Raw genomic sequence first — 24,642 nt, 5'->3', positions numbered from 1 at the left:
TGGAGCAAGATGCTGAAAGTGCAAAAGTAGTCAGGAGAGCTAAGGACGCTGGTGTTCCCTAAGGATTGACAAGCGAAGAACTGGCGCCAGCTTGTTTTAAAGAAGAGTATTTTATCCCCCTTAGGATTCACTGATAGGCTGCTGACTTCAGCCTGGATTGTATTGGCTGGCTTCACCAAGATGGCGCCTGCAGCGCAGACGCTGCGGCAGAGGTAGTATGCCTTGCGTCAGTGAAGTCCCCACAGGCGGCCGGAAGCACTGCAGCTGCTGCTCCGATGGTGACCGCATCCAGAGTGAGGGGACAACGCCGGGAGCTGGAACAGGGCACTCCGCGCCAGCGCAGGTCAACCAGTCAGAGCGGGCAGTGTCACCCACGCATAATGGTGACTGCCCGCGTCCTCCTGGCATGCTGCTCAGACGCCCGAGACCACGCACCTGGACCAAATCCCGCCGCACCACCCGGACTGGTAAGCGACACACACGGACCGTGACAGTACCCCCCCCCCCCCCGCCCCCCCTTGGGAGTGGACTCCGGACACTTACCAGGCTTACCAGGATTATTTTGATGGAACTTCTTTATCAAGACGGGAGCATCAATGTCTGTGGCATCTACCCAGGTTCTCTCCTCAGGCCCATAATCCTTCCAGTCCAGCAAATACTGAATCCGACCGTATAATTTTCTGGAGTCTATAATTCTTTTCACAGCAAAGGATACTCCACGGTCGGTCTGAAGCTGCTGTACTCGAGGGACTTTGTTCTGGAAGCGATTGAGAACCAAAGGCCTTAATACTGAGGCAACTGAAGCTTATAAACCACTGGCGAGATGACAGAGATTATTGGATAAGGACCTATAAACTTGGGCGCAAATTTCATCGCTGGTACTCGCAGTCTGATGTTTTTTGTTGAAAGCCAGACCCTGTCTCCAACTTGGAGTTTGGGAACTGCTTTTCAGGGACGGTCTGCAAATTTTTTATAGCGCTGAGAGGCCTTGCACAAAGAGGCATGAACATTCTTCCAAATATTACAAAAATATTAAAGAGACGACTTAACTGCAGGAACATTGCATTCTGGGAGTCTCTGGAATTCAGGAACCCGAAGATGCTTGCCATAAACAACGAAAAATGAAGACTGATCTGTAGCAGAGTGATATGAATTATTATGTGCGAATTCAGCCCATGGCAGGAGTTCAACCCAGTTATCTTGGGAAGAAGACAAATACAGACGGAGAAATGCCTCTAGATCCTGGTTCACTCTCTGTTTGCCCGTTGGTCTGGGGATGATATGCTGTGGAGAACTTGAGTTTAATTCGGAATGCTGAACAAAGAGATCTCTAAAATCTTGCCACAAATTGTACTCCTCTATAAGAGATTATTTCCTCAGGCAGGCCATGAAGACAAAATATCTCTTTGATAAAGAGTTGAGCCAACTTGGGAGCTGAAGGTAACCCCTTGAGGGGAACAAAGTGTGCCATTTTGGAGAACGGTCTACTATGACCCAGATGGTGTTGAATCCTTGTGACACAGGCAAATCAGTAACAAAATCCATTGAGAGATGAGTCCAGGGTTGTTCGGGTATGGACAAGGGCTGAAGGAGGTCAGATGGCTTTTGACAAGAAGTTTTATGGCGAGCACACTCAGGTTAGAAAGAAATGAAAGACGTTACATCGGCTTTCATAGAGGGCCACCAATAGGATATTTTAATGAACTCGAGAGTTTTCTTGATTCCAGAATGACCTACAAAATGAGAAGCATAGGCCCAAAGTAGTAAGGCAGGACGCAACTTTGTAGTTACGAATATTTTCCCTGAAGGGACGGAAACTACTTTGGTCTTGGCAAATCTGGTGGCTGGAAGCACTGGACCGGGAGACTGATCCTCAATTGAAGAAGAAAAAGATTGAGATAAGGCATCAGCCTTGCCATTTTGAGATCCAGGCCGAAAGGTCAAAGAGAAGTTGAATCTTGTAAAGAACAGAGCCCAGCGGGCTAATCTGGGGTTCAGGCATTGCGCTTTCCGCAAATAAAGAAGATATTTGTGGTCGGTGATGATGGATACTGGGAATTTAGCTTCTTCCAAAAGATAGCGCCACTCTTCTAGGGCGAGTTTGATGGCCAAGAGTTCCTGTTCTCCAATAGGATAATTCCTTTCAGCTGGTAAGAATTTTTTGGAGAAGAACCCGCAGGGATGAACCTTACCATCAGAGGTTTTCTGTGACAGCACCGCTCCAACTCCAACAGAAGAGGCGTCTACCTCCAATATAAATGGCCGAGAAGAATCAGGCTGAGTAAGGATAGGAGCTTCAGTGAAGACTTGTTTATGCCGCAATGGCTTCAGGCGACCACTGGGACGCATTGACCCCTTTATGGGTGAGGGCTGTAATAGGACTGATAATAGAAGAAAAGTCTTTGATAAATCTTCGTTAATAATTAGAGAATCCAATAAAACATTGAATGGATCTGAGAGTAGTAGGACGGGACCAATCAAGGACTGCTTTTACTTTAGACGGATCCATGCGAAGATCAGAACCAGAGATAATGTATCCCAGGAATGCGACTGAGGGTTTTTCAAATTCACATTTGGACAATTTGCAGTATAATTAATTTTTTCGTAAACGCTGGAGTACCTTCTTGACATGTAGACGGTGTTCTTGAAGATTCTGAGAAAAAATCAAGATGTCATCCAGATAAACTACGACTGAATAATACAGAAGATCACGGAATATCTCATTCATGAATTCTTGAAAAACAGCAGTTGCATTACTTAACCCGAATGGCATCACTAAATATTCGTAATGACCCTCCCTTGTGTTGAATGCAGTTTTCCATTCGTCACCAGCACGGATACGGATTAAGTTATAGGCCCCTCTGAGGTCTAGCTTAGAAAAGACTGTAGCCCCTTTGATCTAGTCAAATAATTCTGTGACTAGAGGAAGAGGGTACCGATTTTTTACGGTGATGTCATTCAAGGCTCTATAATCAATGTAAGGTCTAAGGCCACCATCCTTCTTCTTTACAAAGAAAAACCCTGCCCCAGCTGGAGAGGAAGATGGTCGGATGAACCCCTTCTCAAGGTTTTCTTTAATATATGATTCAGTCTCTGGAAGAGAAAGAGGGTATGTCCTACCTCTGGGAGGAGTCTTTCCAGGAATCAAGTCGATCGGGCAGTCCCATTGGCGATGAGGAGGTAGTTTATCTGCCGATTTTTCACAGAAGACGACCGAAAAAGCTTGATAGGCAGAGGGCAAGAGTGAAGCTCCAGCAGTAGTGGTGGTCTGGATTGGCATGATTTTTTGAAGTCAGGATTGGTGACAGTCGGGACCCCAGGATAGGATTTGCATAGTTCCCCAATCAAAATGAGGGGAATGTCTCTGAAGTCTAGGAAATCCTAAAACAATCGGGTGACTGGCTTTCGGGATTACGGAGAACTGAAGAGACTCACGGTGCAGTAAGCCGACTTGAACTGAGAGCGGGACAGTACGGTGGGTAACTGACCCCTGAGGAAGGAAGCTGCCATCCACAGCAGAAAGAAGATAGGCTTGCTCCAACAAAACAGTTCTAAGACGATGCTGCTTGACAAATTGTAAAGACATAAAATTTTCTGCTGCTCCAGAGTCCAGAAGGACTTGTACTTTGGTTAGTCCCTGAGGTAACGAAAGTTGCAAAGACAAAAGAGAATCGGAATTGAGTGGAGAAATATCTGCATGTCCTAGCCTGGCTTCTCCAGGACCAGCTAGGACCGACGGTTTAACGGACGGCGTGGACAGGAGACAATAAGATGCCCCGGCTCTCCGCAATAAAGACAAAGATTTTGGCGTTGCCTTCGTTGTCGTTCAGGAGACAGATGGGCCCTATTGACTTGCATGGGCTCTTCAGGAGCGGGGGATGGAACGTAGGATGCTAATCTGGGAGGGATCACAGATCGAGTCCGTTCTTGCCGGAACCTCTCAACTTGTCTCTCACGAAACCGGAGGTCTAATTTATTACAGAGGGAAATGATGGCACTGAGGGTGCTGGGAAGGTCACGTGTTGCCAATTCGTCTTTAAGACGATCAGAAAGTCCTGCCAAGAAGGTCGACACCAAGGCTTCCTCAATCCAGGATAATTCGGAGGATAAAGTCTGAAAATGTATAACATACTGAGCAACAGACCTGGTACCCTGGCGTATGCACAGAATTTCATTGGCGGCTGAGGTCACCCGGCCGGGCTCATCAAAATTTTTCCGAAAGTCAGCAATGAAGTTCGAATAGTTAGTGAGTACAGGATCTGAACGTTCCCATAGGGGAGACACACAATCCAGGGCTGACCCAGACAGTAGCAAGACTATGTAGGCAACACGAGTTAAATCTGTAGGAAAGTTTGTGGGATGGAGTGAGAAATGTACTTCGCACTGGTTGATGAATCCCCTGCAGGCCCGAGGAGTACCGTCAAATTTAGCTGGGGTTGGCAGATGCAGGACAGAGGTACTTGAGGGTCGAGCTGGGTTACTGACATGAGCCATCAAAGGAGGAGTCGGCTGAGCTTGAGGCAATGATGCTTGAAGAGAGTCCTGACGCTGGGAAATTCCCTGCAGGGCCTGAGCCACTTGCCGCTGACCCTCCTCTAAGGCTTGCAAGCGGTTAATTAGTTCCTGACCTGAGGCCGAGTCCATCTGGCCAGTTCTTTCTGTCAGTATCTGGGAATTCTGTGGACCTGGGAGACGACCAGGAACCGGGGTAGCTTGCAGGATAGCGGGACGGATATAAGTCCTTCTCATACGGGAACGGGGAGGAGCCCGGGGCTGGTGGACACTGACGTGTAGAAGTTAGCCACGGGGTAGATGATGGACCAGAAGATGAACAGGAATCAGAGCCAGTCGTAGCAAGACCAGGATACACAGGTGACTGCAGTGGGTAGCACCCAGGTAGGGGGTGCGCAGGAGACTGTGACAGGCTGCAGCCAGATGGAAGGTACACTGGAGACTGGTGGTGATTTGTATCCAAACGGAAGGTGCACAGGAGGTTGTTTGCAGAATGCACCCGGACTGAAGATACACAGGTGATAGCAGGGGTTGTACCAAAACGGAAGGTGCACAGGAGGTGGCTTGCAGATTGCACCCAGGCAGAAGGTACACAGGAAAGCAGGCTTGATTGCACCTTGAAGCAGTATGCTGGAGGTGCACAGATGATTAGAGGCTGATTGAGCCAGACGCTGGAAGTGCACAGGTGAACCGGACTAATTGCACTTGGAGCAACACTCTGGAAGTGCCCAGATGATCCAGACTGATTGCACTTGGAGCAAGACGCTGAAAGTGCAAAGGTAGTCAGGAGAGCTCAGGACGCTGGTGTTCCCTAAGGATTGACAAGCGAAGAACTGGCGCCAGCTTGGTTTAAAGATGAGTCTTTTATCCCCCTTGGGATTCACTGATAGGCTGCTGACTTCAGCCTGGATTGTATTGGCTGGCTTCACCAAGATGGCGCCTGCAGCGCAGACGCTGCGGCAGAGGTAGTATGCCTTGCGTCAGTGACGTCCCCACAGGCGGCCGGAAGCACTGCAGCTGCTGCTCCGATAGTGACCGCATCCAGAGTGAGGGGACAACGCCGGGAGCTGGAACAGGGCACTCCGCGCCAGCGCAGGTCAACCAGCCAGAGCGGGCAGTGTCACTCACGTATAATGGTGACTGCCCGTGTCCTCCTGGCGTGCTGGTCAGACGCCCGAGACCACGCACCTGGACCAAATCCCGCCGCACCACCTGGACTGGAAGCGACACACATGGACCGTGACATGCACAAGGCTGCTGGGAAGGATGGTGGCCACGTTCGAGGTGGTGCAGTACGGGCGTTTTCGATCTTGCCCCTTCCATCTGTGTCTGCTCCGCCAGTGGACAGGTTTGCACCTTTTTTTTCTGTATCAGCGAATCTCTCTTTCCCATCCGGCTCGAGCATCACTGGCGTGGTGGCTCAACTCCAGCAACCTGCAGGAGGGACGGAGGTTCGCCATACACAACTGGACGCTCCTCACCACTGATGCCAGCCTCAGGGTCTGGGGAAAAGTCACGCTCGGTCTCCACTTCCAGGGACTGTGGACCACGGAGGAAGCACAGATGTCCATCAATGTGCTGGAACTCCGAGCGTTGTACTATGCCCTCCTTCAAGCGGAAGTCGTTCTCCTGAACTAGGACATCAGAGTGCACTCCAACAATGCCACGGCTGTGGCTTACAAAAACAAACAGGGAGGCACTCGCAGCCGTGCAGCGATGAGAGAGGTGAAGAGGATTCTGTGCTGGGTGCAGGAGCACGCAGGGGCCGTGTCTGCCATTTTCATACCAGGCATGGAAAATTAGGAGGCAGACTACCTCAGCCGCCGAGACGTCCATCACGGAGAGTGGTGTCTGAACCCCCAGGTCTTCCAGACCTTGACTCGTAGGTGGGGATGTCCGCAGATAGACATGATGGCCTCCAGGCACAACCATCAGTTTCCCCGGTACTGCGCTCGGACAAGAGATCCCAAAGCAGTGGCAGTAGACGCTCTCACTGCCCCTTAGATGGATCATTTCCTCTACATCTTCCCTCCAGTGCCTCTCATCCCTCGGGTTCTTCAGAGAATCCGACGGGAGTCGGTGACAGTGCTGTTCATTGCTCCGGACTGGCCTCGCCGGTCGTGGTACACGGTTCTAACAGGCCTGTTAGTAGACGAACCGTGGCCCCTACCTCTCTGCGACGACCTGCTAACGCAGGGTCTGTTCACCTGTCCCAACTTACAACATCTACATTTGACGGCATGGCTGTTGAGAGGTGCATTCTGAGAAAAGCAGGGATTCCGCAAGCAGTAATACCTACCATGATAGGGGCCAGAAAACAGGTTACCTCGGTGCATTACCATCGCATCTGGAGGGCCAGTTCTTAGGTACAGATGATCTTAGTATACGGGAAGGAGTGAATGACAGAGGAAGAATTCCCGGAACTATGGAGAGAGCAGGCAGTGTGCATGGTGGGGAGGCCTGTAGAGAGTCTATTGAAGGGGAGAGGGGAAAGCGGAAGCTAGTAATGAATTCAAATGGGTCCTGGGGTGAAACTAATCACAATATTAGAGCCATATCTAAAAATAAACATAAATTAAAATGCTTACTGGCTAATGCAAGAAGCTTAGTGAGTAAAATCGGGGAGCTTGAAACGGTGATCAGTAGGGATGACTACGACATCATTGGTATTACAGAAACATGGTGTAATGAGTCGCATGACTGGGCATTAAACATGGAGGGATATACACTCTACAGGAAAGACAGGGAAAATAGAAGGGGCGGGGGTGTGTGCCTATATGTAAATAATAACTTAACATCATGTGAGAAAAATATGAGCACAGACCTGGAAGACGACAACTCGGAGACAGTGTGGGCAGAGATAACCGACAATAATAAGAAACCAAAAAAAAAATTTATAATAGGGGTATGCTATAGACCACCAAATATAAATGAAAGGGAAGAGTCTCTTCTTCTAAACCAAATCAAACAAGCATCAAATCAGGGTCAGGTATTAATTATGGGGGATTTTAATTTACCCAACATTGATTGGGAAAACGAAACAGGTAAATCAGCAAGAAGCAATGGGTTCTTAAGTTTACTTAAAGACCAGTTTATTACACAAACGGTAGAAACTCCAACTCGTGATGAGGCGCTCTTGGACTTAGTATTAACAAATAACACAGACTTAGTTTCAAACACAAAAGTAATTGAACAATTAGGGAATAGTGATCACAATATGGTTTCACTGGAAATCAACTTCAGTAAATTACATCAAAAAGGATCTGCAAAAATACTAAACTTCAGAAAAGCGAACTTTGAATTATTCAGAGAAGCCCTAACAGGAATTGGGTGGGAAACGGTTATGGAGGGAAAAAATGCAGAGGAAATGTGGGATACTCTAAAAAAGGTGCTTGATTCACTAACTATTGAATACATTCCTAAAGTAACTAAAGGTAAATTCAACAAAAAAAAGCCACCATGGTTGGACAAAGAAGTAAGGTCAGCTATCAACAATAAAACCAGAGCCTTTAAATTCTATAAAAATAACTTGAATGAGGAGGCGTTCGCAAAATACAAAGAATCAAACAAAACTTGTAAAGGGGTAATCAAAGCAGCTAAAATATTATATGAAGAGCGCATAGCCACTGAAAGCAAAACCAACCCAAAGAAGTTTTTTAAATACATAAATAGTAAACGTTTAATTAAGGAAAACATAGGCCCACTAACTGATACTAGTGGAAAAAGTGTTACTGAGGACAAGGGAAAAGCAAAACTGTTAAATGAGTTCTTCTCATCAGTATTTACTAAGGGAGAGCAGACTGTGGAACGAACATTTACCACAAACGGGACAAATAAGCCAGATCTCATTGTGGATTTCACACCAAAGGAAATAATACTGAGGCTAAGCAAACTTAAAACAAATAAGTCACCAGGGCCAGATGGGATTCATCCGAGGGTATTAATGGATTTAAGGGATGAACTAGCTACCCCCCTACATTATATCTTTAGCAAGTCACTATCGTCAGGTATAGTACCAAAAGATTGGAGAATAGCAGAGGTAGTGCCAATATTCAAAAAAGGAAAAAAGGAAGATCCCGCTAATTACAGACCCGTTAGTTTAACATCAATTGTGGGTAAACTATTTGAAGGATTTTTAAGGGATGGTATCCAGGAATATTTAGATCATCACCGTCTACTCAGTACTAACCAACATGGGTTCGTGAAAAATCGTTCATGCCAAACTAATATACTAGGGTTCTATGAAGAGGTTAGCAAAAACCTCGATAATGGAAATGCTGTAGATGTGATTTTCCTAGATTTCGCTAAAGCATTTGATACTGTCCCACACAAGAGATTGATTAATAAAATGGAGAACCTAGGATTGGGTGAAAATATCTGCAGATGGGTAGGGAATTGGCTATGTAATAGAGAACAAAGAGTGGTTGTGAATGGTGCCGTATCAGATATGATACCGGTACTAAGTGGAGTGCCCCAGGGTTCGGTTTTGGGGCCCATTTTGTTTAACATTTTTATTAACGATATTGGGATAGGGTTACTCAGCAATGTATCCATCTTTGCGGACGATACAAAACTTAGCAAAGTCATCAAATCGCCAGAAGATGTCACCATGCTTCAAAATGATCTTGCAATTCTAGATGAGTGGGCAAAAAAATGGAAGATGAGGTTCAATGTAGATAAATGTAAGGTTATGCACCTTGGGAGACACAACCAGTGTGCAAGTTACAACCTTAGCGGAGAGGAACTGGGTAATTCCATACTTGAAAAGGATCTAGGAGTCCAAATAGACAGCAATCTAGGATGTAGTGCCCATTGTAATGTAGCTACAAAAAAGGCCAACAAAATTCTGGCATGTATTAAGAGGGGAATGGAAACTAGGGACTCAAGGGTAATTATGCCACTATATAAAGCATTGGTGAGACCTCACCTAGAGTACGGAGTACAGTTCTGGGCCCCACACTATAAAAAGGACATCATAGAATTAGAAAAAGTCCAAAGGCGAGCAACAAAGCTTATTAGGGGAATGGAGAATTTAAGCTACGGGGAGAGATTAAGCAATTTGGGACTATTTACATTAGAAAAGAGACGTTTAAGGGGGGACATGCTCAACATGTACAAGTATATCAAGGGCCAATATAAGGAACTGTCACACACCCTATTTTCTACTAGAAAGGAATCTAGGACGCGAGGGCATGAGTATAGATTAGAAGAAAAAAGATTTCATTCAGCTAGTAGAAAGAATTTCTTTACGGTCAGAACAGTCAAACTCTGGAACTCTCTTCCCAGAGAGGTGGTAACGGCTGGCTCATTAAATGCGTTCAAGGCAAAGTTGGACAAACATTTACTGGAGAAAAACATCCATGGGTACAAATAAGAAATATAATTTGTCTGTAAAATACCAGAACCTACCAAATCAGCAATGGATATCTATACCAGGTTGAACTAGATGGACGCAAGTCTTTTTTTCAGCCTTACCTACTATGTAACTATGTAACTATGTGGCCTGGTGTGAATCCAGGAGGGTCTCTCCTGTGAATTTCAAGCTGGCCAGGTTGCTGCTGTTCTTACAGAAAGGCCTGTCCTCAGGACTCCGGCTGGGGTCCTTGAAGGTTCAAGTATCCGCCCTCTCCATTTTTTTCCAGAGAAAGCTGGCGCTTCTTCCTCAGGTACAGACTTTCTTCCAGGGGGTGTTGCGGCTGCAACCTCCCTTCAGGCCTCCCAATGCTCCATTGGACTTGGTATTGACCTTCCTCCAGTCCTCTCTGTTTGAACCCATGGAGGATGTGGACCTGAAATATGTCACTTGGAAGACTGTCTTACTGCTGGCCTTGGCCTCGGCCAGAAGGGTGTCGGAACTGAGTGCTCTCTCTTGTAAAGCACACTTCTTGCGTTTTCACGAGGATAGAGCGGAGCTGCGCACCTCTAGTGTTTTTCTCCCAAATGTGGTCTCGGCATTCCACATTAACCAACCTATTGTGGTGCCGGCCTTTCGGGAGGACTCAGATGAGTCTAGAGTGCTGGACGTGGTCCGCGCCTTGCGCATATACGTTGGCAGAACGGAGTCTGTGCGTAAGTCGGATGCTCTTTTTATCCTCTATGACTCCCTGTGTCCTGGATGGCCTGCCTCCAAGCAGGCCCTGGCCAGGTGGATCAGGTTGACAATTCGTCAAGCTTATGTGGCTTCTTCTAGAGTGCCACCTTCTTCGATATCCACCCATTCTATACAGTCGGTGGGTACCTCCTGGGCGGCTGCCCGTGGAGTTTCTATTCAAGATCTATGTAGAGCGGCTACTTGGTCTGGACAGAAGAACTTTCCGTTTTTACAAATTTGACACATTGCGGTTCGGCCGTTCTGTGTTAAGGGGCTCTCCGCGTCATCCCATTCGTGTTGGGAGCTCTGGGACGTCCCCACTGTAACTCTCCAGTGTCACCTAGTGGAGGAAAGAGAAAAGGGGATTTTGTACTTACTGTTAAATCCTTTTCTCAGACTCCATAGGTGACACTGGACGCCCACCTGACGCTGTCTCTCTTTTTACTGCTATTTCAGTTTTTTTCAGTTACCTGAGGCTAGGAGACTTTTGTGCTTAGTCTTCATTCTAAGTTTTACCAGCTTTTATGGATGTGTTCATTCTGTTATGAATGATGTTCTTCAAACTACGTTTTCACTCTATGCGAGTGTGTGTGTGACTTATGTTATGTTATGTTTAACCTCCTCTCGGAAGTGTGTTTTTCTTCTTTCTTCGAGCTCCCTCTGGGCACATACCTAGACTGCCTAGGAGAGGAAGTAGAAGGGGAGGAGTTGGTCACTATTAATTTATTCTAAAGTGCCCAAGCTCCCTGTGGTCGCCTTCTATTCCCCACTGTAACTCTCCAGTGTCACCTATGGAGTCTGAGAAAAGGATTTAACGGTAAGTACAAAATCCCCTTTTTTGTCATATTAGGGTGACGACAACAAGGGGAGCTTTCCTTTGTTTATTGGTAGACTCTCACATTACATTATCCATGTAAGTGAAGCAAGTAGGGAGATTGAGATTGATGAGGGTAGACACTAGCTATAGCCTCATTGGTGCTAGCCACACTCAGAACTCCCTGTATAGACCACATCCCCATAATAATGATCATGCCCTCAGATAACAACACATACACCCAATATGGGACACACACTGTGTGGCAGCATGCAATAGCCTTTTCATAAATGTCAGCTGGAGGCTCCTGAACCTTAAGCCCTGTACACACTATATGTGATAAAGGCAGCCACCAATATCGTTAACCATTCCCCTTAACTCCTTCGAGCTACATAATGAACAATATAGTGCATACATACGGAGCGATTTCTAAAGATAAAGATTTTGCTTTACCACTGAACATCTTGTTTTATGGGTCAATGAGAGCCTATTTTCTCATTGACCCATATGGAGTATGTGGAGATTAAGTGGGGTATTCAATCCTGGGTGAATTTTTATCCCCAGGCGAAAAAAAAATCAGCAATTTTTGCCCGTTTCTTAGGCGAATTCGATCTTTTACCTGGGCATCAAATCCAGCATCGGCAAAAAAATGCATGGATCAGCAAAATTGCCACAAATTGAAATTTTTTGCAGAATTTTCGGCTGTTTTTTTCGCCGGGAAAAAAAAGTGAAATGGCATAGGCCAAAATATACTAAAAAACAGACCCATGATTGAATACTGAAAGTTGAATTTTTGCCATTTTTTTATCCTGGCCGGGAAATTCGGCCTGGATTGTTCCAGTAAAATGAATTCTATGACTGCGTGTTCTAACATTGAATAACAAAATATTGTGTTTAACTTTGTGCATTTAAGTGTTTTTGTTTTGTCTTTCTATTCCAATGTATAGAAAGTGCTTGGCGCAGATGATGCCATGTTGCAAGTTGACCCGGTAACTGGAATTTGCATCTTATTCTATGACAGTGCCCCCAGTGGACGGTTTGGCACAATGACCTACCTCTCCAAGTCAGTGGCTATAACTTTGCAGGATTCTCTCCCACATGGCGGTTGCTCCATGCAATGACACAAGTCAGATGTTTACTACAAGTTCGTTGAGCCTTGGAAACCTTCTCTTAGATCTATGTTGATGATACTTACTGCACTGTATTGCTCCTTGTTGAAGACTTGCTGCTTTAGAGACTAAATAATTGTAATTTTTCTTTTAACTTCTGAAACTACAAAAATATTTGGAATATTTAGAGTATCAGTAAGGAGTTCTAAGATGGGAATGGATTCTGATTGCCCGGGCTCATCTAGTTGTAATGCGATGGCACAATCACCTTAAAGGTTTTTCCAAGTGGCTGTGGTTCCGTTTAGTTTTACTATTCCATTCATTAACGGGAATAAACACAGTCTTAGTGGTGCTGAACTAACAAAATCCTGGAAAAAGATAATAAGAGTTAATAATCTCTATTTCTATTGGTATTGCCCTTTAAGGAAGTGAATAAACAGCCTAATACCATGTAATGATTTTAATATGTTAAGAAAATAAATTTAAATGTTGCAATATTTTTTAGAAGATGGCATCGTTTTGCAAAACATGTGTACAGAGTATTCAACTGATACTCTCACAGCCATTCTTATTATCTATTAAAAGATTTTTGTTGGGTGTACCTATCTTCCCTGAAAATGTCAAATTTCTCATCTGTGTAATATATTTTTTAGAATTGAGCTCATGAGCATATAACATGATATATCAGAAAATGGGTGAGATGGACTAAGCTTCCAAAAGGGATAAAAGCACCAGCCAATAAGCTCCTAACTGCCATGCAACATGCTGTGTTTGAGAAATGACAGTTATCAGCTGGTTGGCTGTTAGTTTATCACTCTCTATTGTATCACTCTGAATCTTAGTGCATCTCACCCCAAGTAACAAATATATTTCCTACCTTAAAATTTCACATGGATACTGGAGGATTTTGTGTTCTGCCGCACTCCCTGGTGTTTTGCCTAGATGGGGTTGGCGCTGCTCTAGCCAGACGGGTTCCCAGTCCCTATGTTTTGTGTGTGGATTTTTAATATATGCGTGAATAAGAAAATGCAAAAAGGAATGGTGGTATGTAAAAGCAGTATTTTACCACTTATCGCCCATACCCCGCCCACACTGAAACCACCAGAACGAATACTAATAAAATACTGCTTTTACATACCACCATTCCTTTTTGCATTTTCTTATTCACGCATATATTAAAAATCCACACACAAAACATAGGCAGCGCTTTAGCCCACCCACAATTTCTTAAAATTTCACATGCTTTTAAACAGACAGAATACAAAGTTTAGCATAAGGAAAATAAAGTGATAACAACAGAGCTTATCTTATTTAACACGCAGAAATCAATCATATAAAATCCACATGTAGGAATGAAAATATAAATGGTACTTTTCTATTAAGTAATCAATGATAGTCCAGCCTGCTGCAACGTGACATAAAAATGTTATATACAGAACAGGCTCTGAAAGGCTGCTTGATCACTTTGTTCAGTGTCTTTGCACTGATGCTGCTGTACTTGATGCTGTAATGCACAGTTCACATGTTTGGAAGCGGCACTTTTGTGCTGTCATTCATTTTCTTTTCCTTTGTTTTACCACTCCATATAGTTTTATTGTATTTTTTTTTTTTTTTTTTGCTAAAGTGTAAAAACTACTAGGTTGTCTTCTCTCAAGCTATTTAGAATTATAGAAATGTATAATTGTAACATTTGGGTACTTGTTTCCTAGCACGGCACCCATTGCATACCATAAGCCATACAATGGTATGCGATGCGATGTTACGCAATGTCAGCCGATGTTATACAATTTTAAATTGTATACCATCGCATTGTATGCCATATACAATGGTATACGATTTAAAATTTTATAAGCACCCTAATGGGTGTTTTCAATGTTAAATGGCCAACCCGAAGCGTGGCGAGCGCAGCGGTAAGCGTCCTCCGACCTTTTCATACCCCCACTATCCACGTCGGCGTGGAGTCTATTTTATTTATTGTGGCGAGCACAGCAAGCCACTGAACCCGAAGAGTGGTTAGGCCACACTGTATAAAATCAACTCCAAACCGACATGGATAGTGGGGGTATGAGAAGGTCGGAGGACGCGTACCGCCGCCCCTCGCAGACTCGCTGTGCTCGCCACATATCGGGTTGGCGTTGATAGTGGGGGTGCATTTAACATTGTAAGCACCCATTAGGGTACTTATACAATTAAAAATCGTATATGGGGGGCTTAAATTGCATTGCATGCGGCTATATGGCATGCGATGCGATACAATGCATAAAATGCCATACGACTTAAAATCGTGGGCGCCGTGCTAGGAAACAAGTACCAACATTTGCTTTCCCTTTTTTGCTGCTGAATGGTTCATTCATTTTAGAGAGATTTTATTTAAATGTAACAAAGTACAATACTTATGATGATTTTCTGCTTATCTGAGTATGTTTACTCTGTATCAGTGTGTTTATTAGCTATTTTGATTATTAAATTGTTTCAGCTGGTATTATTGTCTTTTGCAAACAATGACATTGGGAGTCTGAAAGAAATAGTTTATCTGAGTGATTTAACTCTCTTCCATAATCACCTTCATGTATTTTGCAAGCAAAAAACAAGATGCATCTTCTGCTTTATTTTAACTGAATGAAATGCAACAGTCGTGTTTGACACATATTTTCCTTATAATCAGTATATTGCTACTGTGAAAACAAATTTAGTATGCTGGTTTTCCTCCATAAATAATAAAACTATGTTGAAAAATAATTGCATGATACTGTCTAGATTTGCTCTTTAATAAACCTGATTACATGATTCTACACATAAATCAATATTAAAATGTAAACTTAAAATTAATTTATGTTGCAGCTGCCAAGAGCTTATATACTACAATGAAAGTGCACATAGTTGATTGTATGCTGATGGGTGTTAAAATGAAGCTACTTCAGCCAAAGCTGTACCTTCCCTCCTCTTCAATAATTTAGGCATTCTTTATTGGACACTATGTTGCTTTGCCGACCGAGATTCAAAAAAAAAAAAAAAAAGACAAAAGTATACTATGTTTGTAATTGTGTCATCCCTAGGTGTTATGAATGTGAATCCTATTGTTCTCTGCAGGGGTGCCCTTGGGGAATTTCCAGTTGCCCTGTGTCCATTCAAACTGTCATCTGTCTTTTCTAAAATTGATCTCGCTTTAAAATTTGGTGCATGGCAGCCATTTTGGCCGGACACCGGAGGAAGGGCCGGCGCCACCAATAGACAGCATTAGGCATTTGTCTATGAGTGCTGGCCACTAGAGGGTGGCACCACATGCTGCCAATGACTGCTTACTTTATATGGCCTTTAGCTGCACTGAGTGCTCCTCTTCCTAGAAACGCGAGGAGCAGGGATGCAGCAGCTGGCTAACTTATCAGCTGGCACTGACAGCAGACATATGGTTCACATAGTAAGTGTAAGCAGTGCTCTGTGTTGCTGATAAGCTGGCTCTGTACTGCAGCACTGTCCACTCCTCTGCTATACCCCTCCATTATAGCACTCAGCATATTACCACCTGCACAAGCCTGCCCAGACATGAGGCAACTCTTTACGCCATTACTTTGCTGCTGTCCATGATGCTGCCAGCGCCCATCAGGCAACATAGCCAACAAAAGGTCCCCTGAGCATTTAGGCAAATGCCAGGGACAGCCTCAGCACATCGATGACTGGAGAAGGCAGCAGCTGTAGAGTACAGAGGAAGCCGCATGTGGTGGAGGGGGAGGTGCCATGCATGAGTCTACCGGTGGCACCTTCACTATAGTACTGCATGGGGTGGAGGTCAGTGCTCTGGTACAACTACAGCCTACAAGTGGCAATCAGAAGCTCTGCCCCCTGACCACAACCCCCTCCCTGTGTGGATCAAGCAACTGCACATTCTTGTGCAGAGAAAAGCAGGCCTTTTTGCCCTCCCTCCCTGCGCAGCATAGTGCTTCCGCAATATACAATGCATCACGTCACAATGTTGCCACGGAAGCAACCTTGCCAGGTGATATAACGGTGACTAATGCTCGTCAAGTGTCAGTCCTGTCGTGCTGGGTAAGTAAGTTGTTCCTGATGGCTTCTGCTGTTGTTTATATACACATACATACACATATGTTTGCACTGGGGAGCAATGTTTCCCATCTGTGCAGACACATTTACAGTATGCACACATGCAGGCACAGGGTGCGTGCGACTATGGTGAACAGGGTGTATTAAAAGGCATTGAAATGTTGCCAATATTTGATATGCCGAATTTAGTGATTTTTTTTAAAGTCCGACGGAAAAGACTACTTCAAATTCCCAATTTGCCCATGATACCAGGGAGAGGCATTGTAGCGGAATTAGCATACAGTCACAGACATAACTGCATTAAAAGACACAAAGACAGCTGCAACTACTGTATGTCCAACTCAGAATTGGGCATTATGAGAAGGGATCTCACCCCCTCAAAAGACCCTACCTACATGAGGGCTGCTTCCAGAAATTTTTTCCGGGATTGTTTTCCAGTCCAAGCCACACCTGTATCAGAGGCCGAATTACCGGCAGTTCAGCAATGGAAAGGGCCTACAGCTGTGGACATTACAAGTACAAATGGAATCGGTACATCTGTCAGAATGAACTTAGGTCTACAGTCATTAGGTCGACCCCACTAGGTCGACTGGCAGGAAGGTCGACCTGACTTAAGGTCGACATGGGCCAAGGTCGAATTTGCATAAAGGTCGACATGAGGACGGTCGACTGGTCATAATGTCAACATGGGTTTTTCACAGTTTTTTTATCCGAATGTTGACACAGTCGACATGGACACAGTTGGCAATGAGAATCGGACCCTCGCATCGCTTCGCTCGCAATGCTTCGGGCACGGTGGCTCGCTTCACTCGCCTCCTCCACGCCCTAGTGGATGGTAGGGCATGAAATACCGCCTGTCGGCACATGTCGGCTCAAAAGACAGTGAAAAACCCCATGTCGACCTTATGACCAGTCGACCTTCCTCATGTCGACCTTTATGCAAATACGACCTTAAGTCATGTCGACCTTGGCCCATGTCGACCTTAAGGCAGGTCGACCTTCCTGCCAGTCGACCTAGTGGGGTCGACCTAATGACTAGACCTAAGTTCATTCTAATAGATGACCGCATCCCGTACAAATAATGGTACTTGTTTCCTAGCATGGCGCCCAACGCATAGCATACTTTTTTTTTTTTTTAATATGTTTTATTGATTTTATAATACAAACACATACATTTCAACCATTACAAAACAAACGTCTTATAGTGTTACATTTTATCATTTTATCAGGCGTACCTCCACATATTGACATTGTAATGCCTTTAAACTGGGTATTTTATCCTGTATGTATAAACGCCTGAGTCGCTTGCTTGATATTTATCACCTTAAAATACAACAGACTTCACATTACATAACACACATACATCCAACATTACCCAGCTACTCTCCTCTTCCCCTCTATCCTATCCAATTCTACTTGCGATTAGCCTCGTGTCCCTTTCCCGTATGTTAAGTACCTCCTTTAGACGGCTCTATGACTCATTACCTATGCCCATCATGCTTCTATCTACCCTTGAGACAGGTCTATATCTTCCAACCTGCTGCCCTGACTGATACCCCCTAGGAGTATGAATGGAGATATGACCCTATGTGGCTCATGTTTGCATGTTTCGTCACTGATGGACTATACCCTCACATTGTGTGTTTCAAACTGTGAAGTGTTATCAGTATTTATGAATTATTTATTCATCTAAATTATCTTACTACGTGAAAATTTTTATTATCCCTTACCCTTCCCCCTTCTCTATTCCTATTCCATTCTTCTTTCTACCTCTTCTAATTGATTTATTGTGCACTCTGCTGTATATACAGTATACTGTGCGAAAATTAACCCTTCCCCCCCCCCCCCCTTTATTTATAATATATTTTAATAATATATTTGTGAGTTTTACTTTAGGTGATTTAATTAAGTCTAATATACTAATCTAATGTCGGGTTCCCTTGCCCCAAGAGCCCCATATCTTTTCAAACTTACTAATAGTGTTCCTGTGCATATATATGTATCTTTCATGTGAAGCTGTATAGTCCACCAGTGATTCCCACTTCTTATATTCCGGACCTATGTCAGCCAGCCAGGTCCTGGCGATCATTACTTTCGCTAAGGCACACATATTTATAATCAGAGCTTTGGTATTCCTACTTATACCACTACTAACAACATGCCCAAGAGACAGCATTTGACTGATAACCCCTCTTCATTAATGCCCATGTCTCTCATGTGATACTTAGTGGTATGCGATGTGATATTCATGCTAAATTAACAGGAGTGCTTGTACAATGAAATATCTCATAGCATTGCATGCCAGAAAATGGCATGCGATGCGATTTTTAATTGTACAAGCACGATGATCGGTGCTTACAATGTTAAATGCACCCCCATTGTCCACGCCACCCCCACTATCATTGCCAACCCGAAGCGTGGCGAGCGCAGCGGTATGCGTCCTCCGACCTTTTCATACCCCCACTATCCATGTTGGCGTGGAGTTGATTTTAGATAGTGTGGCGAGCCACCGAGCCCGAAGCGTGGCAAGCGCAGGGTGCCCCGTGATGGGACGCAGAATACGACCCGAAGCGAGCCCCGCCCAATACATGTAAAGTAATCCGTGTCCCCTTGCGGGGCTCTCCACGCTTCTGGCTCGCCACACTATCTAAAATCAACTCCACGCCGATGTGGATAGTGGGGGTATGAAAAGGTCGGAGGATGCGTAGCGCCGCCCCTCGCGCTTCGGGTTGGCGTTGATAGTGGGTGTGGCGTTGCCAATGGGGGTTCATTTAACATTAAAAACACCCATCGGGGTGCTTGTACAATTAAAAATCGGATTGCATCGCATGCCGCTATATTGCATGCGATGTGATGCGATTTGTATAAGATGTAATACAATCAAAATTGGGGGCACCGTGCTAGGAAACATGTACCCAAATAATTTATTAGTACGGCTGTGTGCCATTTCATTGCCAGGGGCCCTGGCTATACCAGCCCACCTTCCCTGCAACCACTGCTGCCAGTTAAATAAAGAACAGGGTGGACTGCACCACTTAACCAGTGGGCAACCGCAGACCAGCAGCCAATCTGGAGCAGTTGCTAAGTGGCACGGAGGAGAGGAGGAGCTGACAATGGATTATGCTGCTGCTCTCTAGTGCTCCCTCCACAGGACCAGCTGCTACCCGGCATCGATGAATGTAGGTCCCACTCCGTGCTCTCCTCTCTCTCCATATTTTCCCTTATCTCTCTCTCTCTCTCACCATGCTCTTCTTTCTCTCTCTCTCTCTCTCTCTCTCTCTGCACTCTCCTTTCTCTTTCTCTCCATGTTCTCTCTGCATTCTTCTTTCTCTCTCTGCATTCTTCTCTCTCTCTCTGCTCTCCTTTCTATCCATCACACTTGTGTTATACCATCCGACATATTCCTTACAGACACAGCAGACTCTCTACAAGGGGCATCAGTATTCATGTACAATGCAAAATACTCTTCAGTCAAATTGTTCATAAATAAATACTGATACCCTGTGTGCTCTGATGCAATGCCTTTTCTCTGAGCACATATGAAGAGTCTATACTTTGGGATTAGGGCACCTGGTCCCACCACTCACTAGTCCCACCTCTGCACTGTATAATAGTGTCATATGGGGTAGTGGTATATATGGTAGTACTATGATGGCAGTACCACTACACTGGACCTATGTAGCAGCAGTAACACTGGTCTGGAATTCTGCCACAGCACTACCACTGGACTTGACTATACAGCAGTATCACTGGATAGGACTTGTCAGCCGGTGGGCAGAGAGGATGCTGCCTCTCCTTCACTTTGAGTTTGGAGTAAAGATGGTGCCTGGCCAGCCGCCCTTTTTTACTGGGTCCGGACCTCGCGAGATCCTACTGCGAGACCTGCACTCGGAGCCTGGGCGGAAAATCCCAAACAGGCTTAGAAAGCAGTTCGGATTGGAGGGTGTCCATATTCCCCCAATCCGAACTCGCTCATCCCTAATATGCATTATGGGCCTGATTCAGACCTGTTTGCTAGGCTGCATATGTTTGCATCCTTGCGAACAGGTAAACACCAACTGAATGCCCACCCCTCCCTCCACATGAACACATTTGCTCGCTCGTGGCTAAAAGTAAGTCTATACTTACTTTTATCCTGGACGGAGATGGGCGAAAAGGGGGTATGTGCTGACGTCTTGTGACATCAGCCGCCTGCCCCAAGCAGGCGTCGACACACCTGTGCTCCCAGGGGAATGCCCAGAATTTTTATGGGAATGCCTTTAAAACGCTGGGTGTTCCCCTGGCTGCCCCAGGACCTCATTGTCTGGAGCGAATGGCTTGTCAAAGCTGTTCGCTCTCAGGTTTTGCGCATATGCATTTTCGCTCATGCGCAGACCCCGAACGTCTGGGAATTGGATGGATTTGGACCTGTATGAACGGGTCTCAATAGCCCCTATGTTCAAACTGGTGCTACTGGGAGCATTATGTTCTGCTATTACTGTAGACGTTATATGTAAACAGCCCTGCTTCTGTGGGCATAATGTGTATACACAACGGTACTGTTTCAGGCGTTGTGTATAAGTGACATATACACAGAGTCGGTAAGAGTGTTGGGTGGTGCCAAGCCAGAGAGGTGCTCTGCCGACTATACCATGCTGAACCCTCGGCATCTAACAAAATAATGAGCTGATATGGGAAGGGGGGGGGGGGGGGGTTAGCAACTGTCCCTCATTTTAGTTAGTGTGTGTGTGTGTGTGTTTGGGGAGCACCAATTTATTTTCTGATGCAGTGCAAAAAGTCTAGTTAAGGCACTGATGGTACTGGCCACATTATGTGCATGAGACAATGGGCCTTATTCTGGTCAGTGCGGACGGAGCCGAATATGCGGGCAGGACTGTGCGTCCTAAACCCCGCCTTTCGTACGGATCGCTCACTCCGTCCGAATGCGGTAAGCCACTGACCGCACGGAGCACGAGTGGATTTCTCACGGATACACCTCCATCTCTTGGAACCTCCCCCATCATTCGATAGTCGCAGACCATCGAATGCAGGACCGAGTGGTCCACCAGCTCCCGCAACCTCAGACCACACGGGCATTTCTCCGTGCAAAAGCAGGGATCTGGGCGGGCAGCTGACATCCGGCAATGTCATATGTCCGCCCCTACACATGCGTCACGGCCGCATTACCATACGTACGCCCAGCGTTTTCATGGGAACGCCCATGAAACGCGGGGTGTAAACATATGGTAATGAGCCCAAACAGCCCTTGACGCCCCTCTCCACCCCCTGTTCGTAGTGTACACATTTCATGCGGAATTTGGACGTGCGTTCCGTTCGCACATGCGCAGAGACGCCTCTGCACATGCGCAGACACAAAACATCGGCGGCACGAACGCACGCGGACATTACCGCACCAACCAGAATAAGGGCCACTATTACTACAGGCATTATACATTCCTTTTTTCTGCATGCGCTTTCGCCATAAACTGCCTTTTTGTAAAGTGTAGGAGGCCGCCAAACACCCTAGCACCGGCTCTGTATGCAACACTTGTATGGTGTGTATTCTGTATATGAAGCACATGGCAATGTGGCATGGGAAAAGGCCATGGCCGCTGTATCGTAGCACTTCCTATACAGATTCAGACTCTGGTGCATCACAATCACATTGATGAAATAAGATACCTGACTGGCCCTTATTCTGAATGAGTTGGATGGTTCCGAATGTGGATGGACGGCCGATGGTTGGTGTTTGCAGATGTGCGGAGGCATATGTGCGTACGCCTCACACGTACGAACATGGCGTGTGTTCCGTGCATTAAATGATTGTAAGGAACCATCCGAGCAGGGGGTGGAGAGGGGCGTGAAGGGCTGTTTGGGCTCATTACCATATGCCTACACCCCGCGTTTCATGGGCGTTCCCATGAAAATGCTGGGCGTACGTATGGTAATGCGGCCGTGACGCACGTGTGGGGGGGCAGGCAGCTGACATAGCAGGATGTCAGCTGGCCGCCCATATCCCTGCTTTCATTCAGAAAAATGTCAGAGTGGTCTAGAGTACTCGGTGCTGCCTGATGGTCGGCGACCATCAGAGGATGGGGGAGCTGTTCACATGAAACATCCACTCGCGGCCCGTTACGGTCAGCGTCTTACCGCTTTCGGACGGTGTGAGCGTTCTGTATGGTAGGTGGGGCTTAGAACACTCGGTTCCTGTCCGAAATACGTATCCGTCCGATGCATCTAGAATAAGGGCCAATGAGTAGTACATTTATGGGATGGGAGCAACCAATCAGTTTGTATTTTTTATTTATTAGCACATTCTGTAAGATAATAGATATGGGGGGAATTTAATACAAGACTGTCGAGAGGTTACTACAGTCGGAATCCCAGGCCATTTTCATCCGATTCGACAGTAACTCAACAGTCGGAATTCAATGTAGGAACTGTCAAGTGTCATAAAGTCGATGGAACAGTGAAAATGGCCGCGGATTGTCGGAAAATGACCATAAATTCTACAATCCGCAGCCGTTTCTGACAAAACAGAACTGACTTTCAAAAAGAATCTGACTTCCTTTAATGCTGTTGGTAACTGCAGCATTAAATAGGCAAATCACTATTTCCGCTGTTGGAAATAGCGGCACAGATTGAATGCCCTCTATAATCTAATTGACTGCTATGGGCAAATAGAACTCCCATTTTAGTAAATTTACCCTTAAAAGAGGGAGTTTGGCATAACTGCAGTAATGATGTAAGTGTGGACACAGTTGTATATACTCCTTATAATTGTACTGTATGTGCTCTTACTTCTGTGTACTAGGCGAAAAGGTTATTCACTAGGAATAATCAGGCGCCTGGTATTAAGCTGATTCTTCAATTAAAGCAGCTGCTCAGGTGTGGGGGTAGTCACTCCCCACTTTTTAAAGAAGGAAAAAAGGGGGAGACACGCACTAGGCGAGTCGAGCAGCGCTTGAAACAATGAATGGTACCAATTGGTAAAAAATGTAACAATTTTTACTGTTAAAAGTACATGCAAATAATACAATAATACAAATGAACAATAAAGGGGTAAGGTGGGGAAATAAACGTAAATTGGAATTAATAAAACCAATAATAAAGAGATAAAATTGGAGGATGTGAATAAGTCCTCGCCTCAATGGACATGTCTGTGTAATATATATGGGTCACTTATTGAAGACCGGGTAAGTGCACATTACCGGATACGAATTGGATGTCCCACAGAAGTAGCAAAACTGGGAATCCTCACGATGTCTGTGGCCAGATGGAATTGCCACTGGAGGAGATGAATACACTTGGATAGAATCAGTCCTCTATTGGACGGCGAGAGAAGATGTTTTCTTTGGTCTCAATCGCCGGAGGGTATCCAAAACGAAATCCCAGTTGGTATTGCTGCAATGGGTTATGGCTTCCGTGTCTAGGGTAACTCACACTGGTATAGATGGTTTGACCAGGAGTTGCTAAGCACGGTGTCCGCCGTTTGGAGAAAACCACTGTGGGAAATAAAGGATGGTAGTGTCCACACTGAATGCAAGTGTTCACAGCGATGTCCAGAGGCTGAGGGAGGTCATCTAACGCGTTTCACTGTGTCCTGCAGCTTTATCAAAGCTTAAAGGATGGTAGTGTCCACACTGAATGCAAGTGTTCACAGCGATGTCCAGAGGCTGATGGAGGTCATCTAACGCGTTTCACTGCGTCCTGCAGCTTTATCAAAGCTTTGATAAAGCTGCAGGACGCAGTGAAACGCGTTAGGTGACCTCCCTCAGCCTCTGGACATCGCTGTGAACACTTGCATTCAGTGTGGACACTACCATCCTTTATTTCCCACTGTGGTTTTCTCCAAACGGCGGACACCGTGCTTAGCAACTCCTGGTCAAACCATCTATACCAGTGTGAGTTACCCTAGACACGGAAGCCATAACCCATTGCAGCAATACCAACTGGGATTTCGTTTTGGGTACCCTCCGGCGATTGAGACCAAAGAAAACATCTTCTCTCGCCGTCCAATAGAGGACTGATTCTATCCAAGCGTATTCATCTCCTCCAGTGGCAATTCCATCTGGCCA

General features: G+C 45.5%; 1 protein-coding gene across 10 annotated transcripts in view; it reads left to right on the top strand.

Moving 5' to 3' along the window:
• PHKA1 (phosphorylase kinase regulatory subunit alpha 1) overlaps positions 1–24,642 on the top strand; it is a 295,837-nt gene that overhangs the window by 210,098 nt on the left and 61,097 nt on the right. For 9 of the 10 annotated variants that reach the window (XM_083159090.1, XM_083159086.1, XM_083159091.1 and 6 more), the window contains one exon: positions 12,365–13,550. In XM_083159090.1, coding sequence (XP_083015216.1) covers positions 12,365–12,538 — 174 coding nt within the window. In that variant the 3' untranslated portion in view covers positions 12,539–13,550. Of the gene's footprint in view, positions 1–12,364; positions 13,551–24,642 lie in introns of those variants that run through there. The other variant, XR_014460676.1, reaches the window with a different exon arrangement.

Source organism: Crinia signifera, chromosome 9 (genome assembly GCF_055691185.1).
Source record: "Crinia signifera chromosome 9, ASM5569118v1, whole genome shotgun sequence".
Lineage (NCBI taxonomy): Eukaryota > Metazoa > Chordata > Amphibia > Anura > Myobatrachidae > Crinia > Crinia signifera.
The sequence above is the reverse complement of the archived record's forward strand: the minus strand, read 5'-3'. Positions and strand labels throughout refer to the sequence as shown.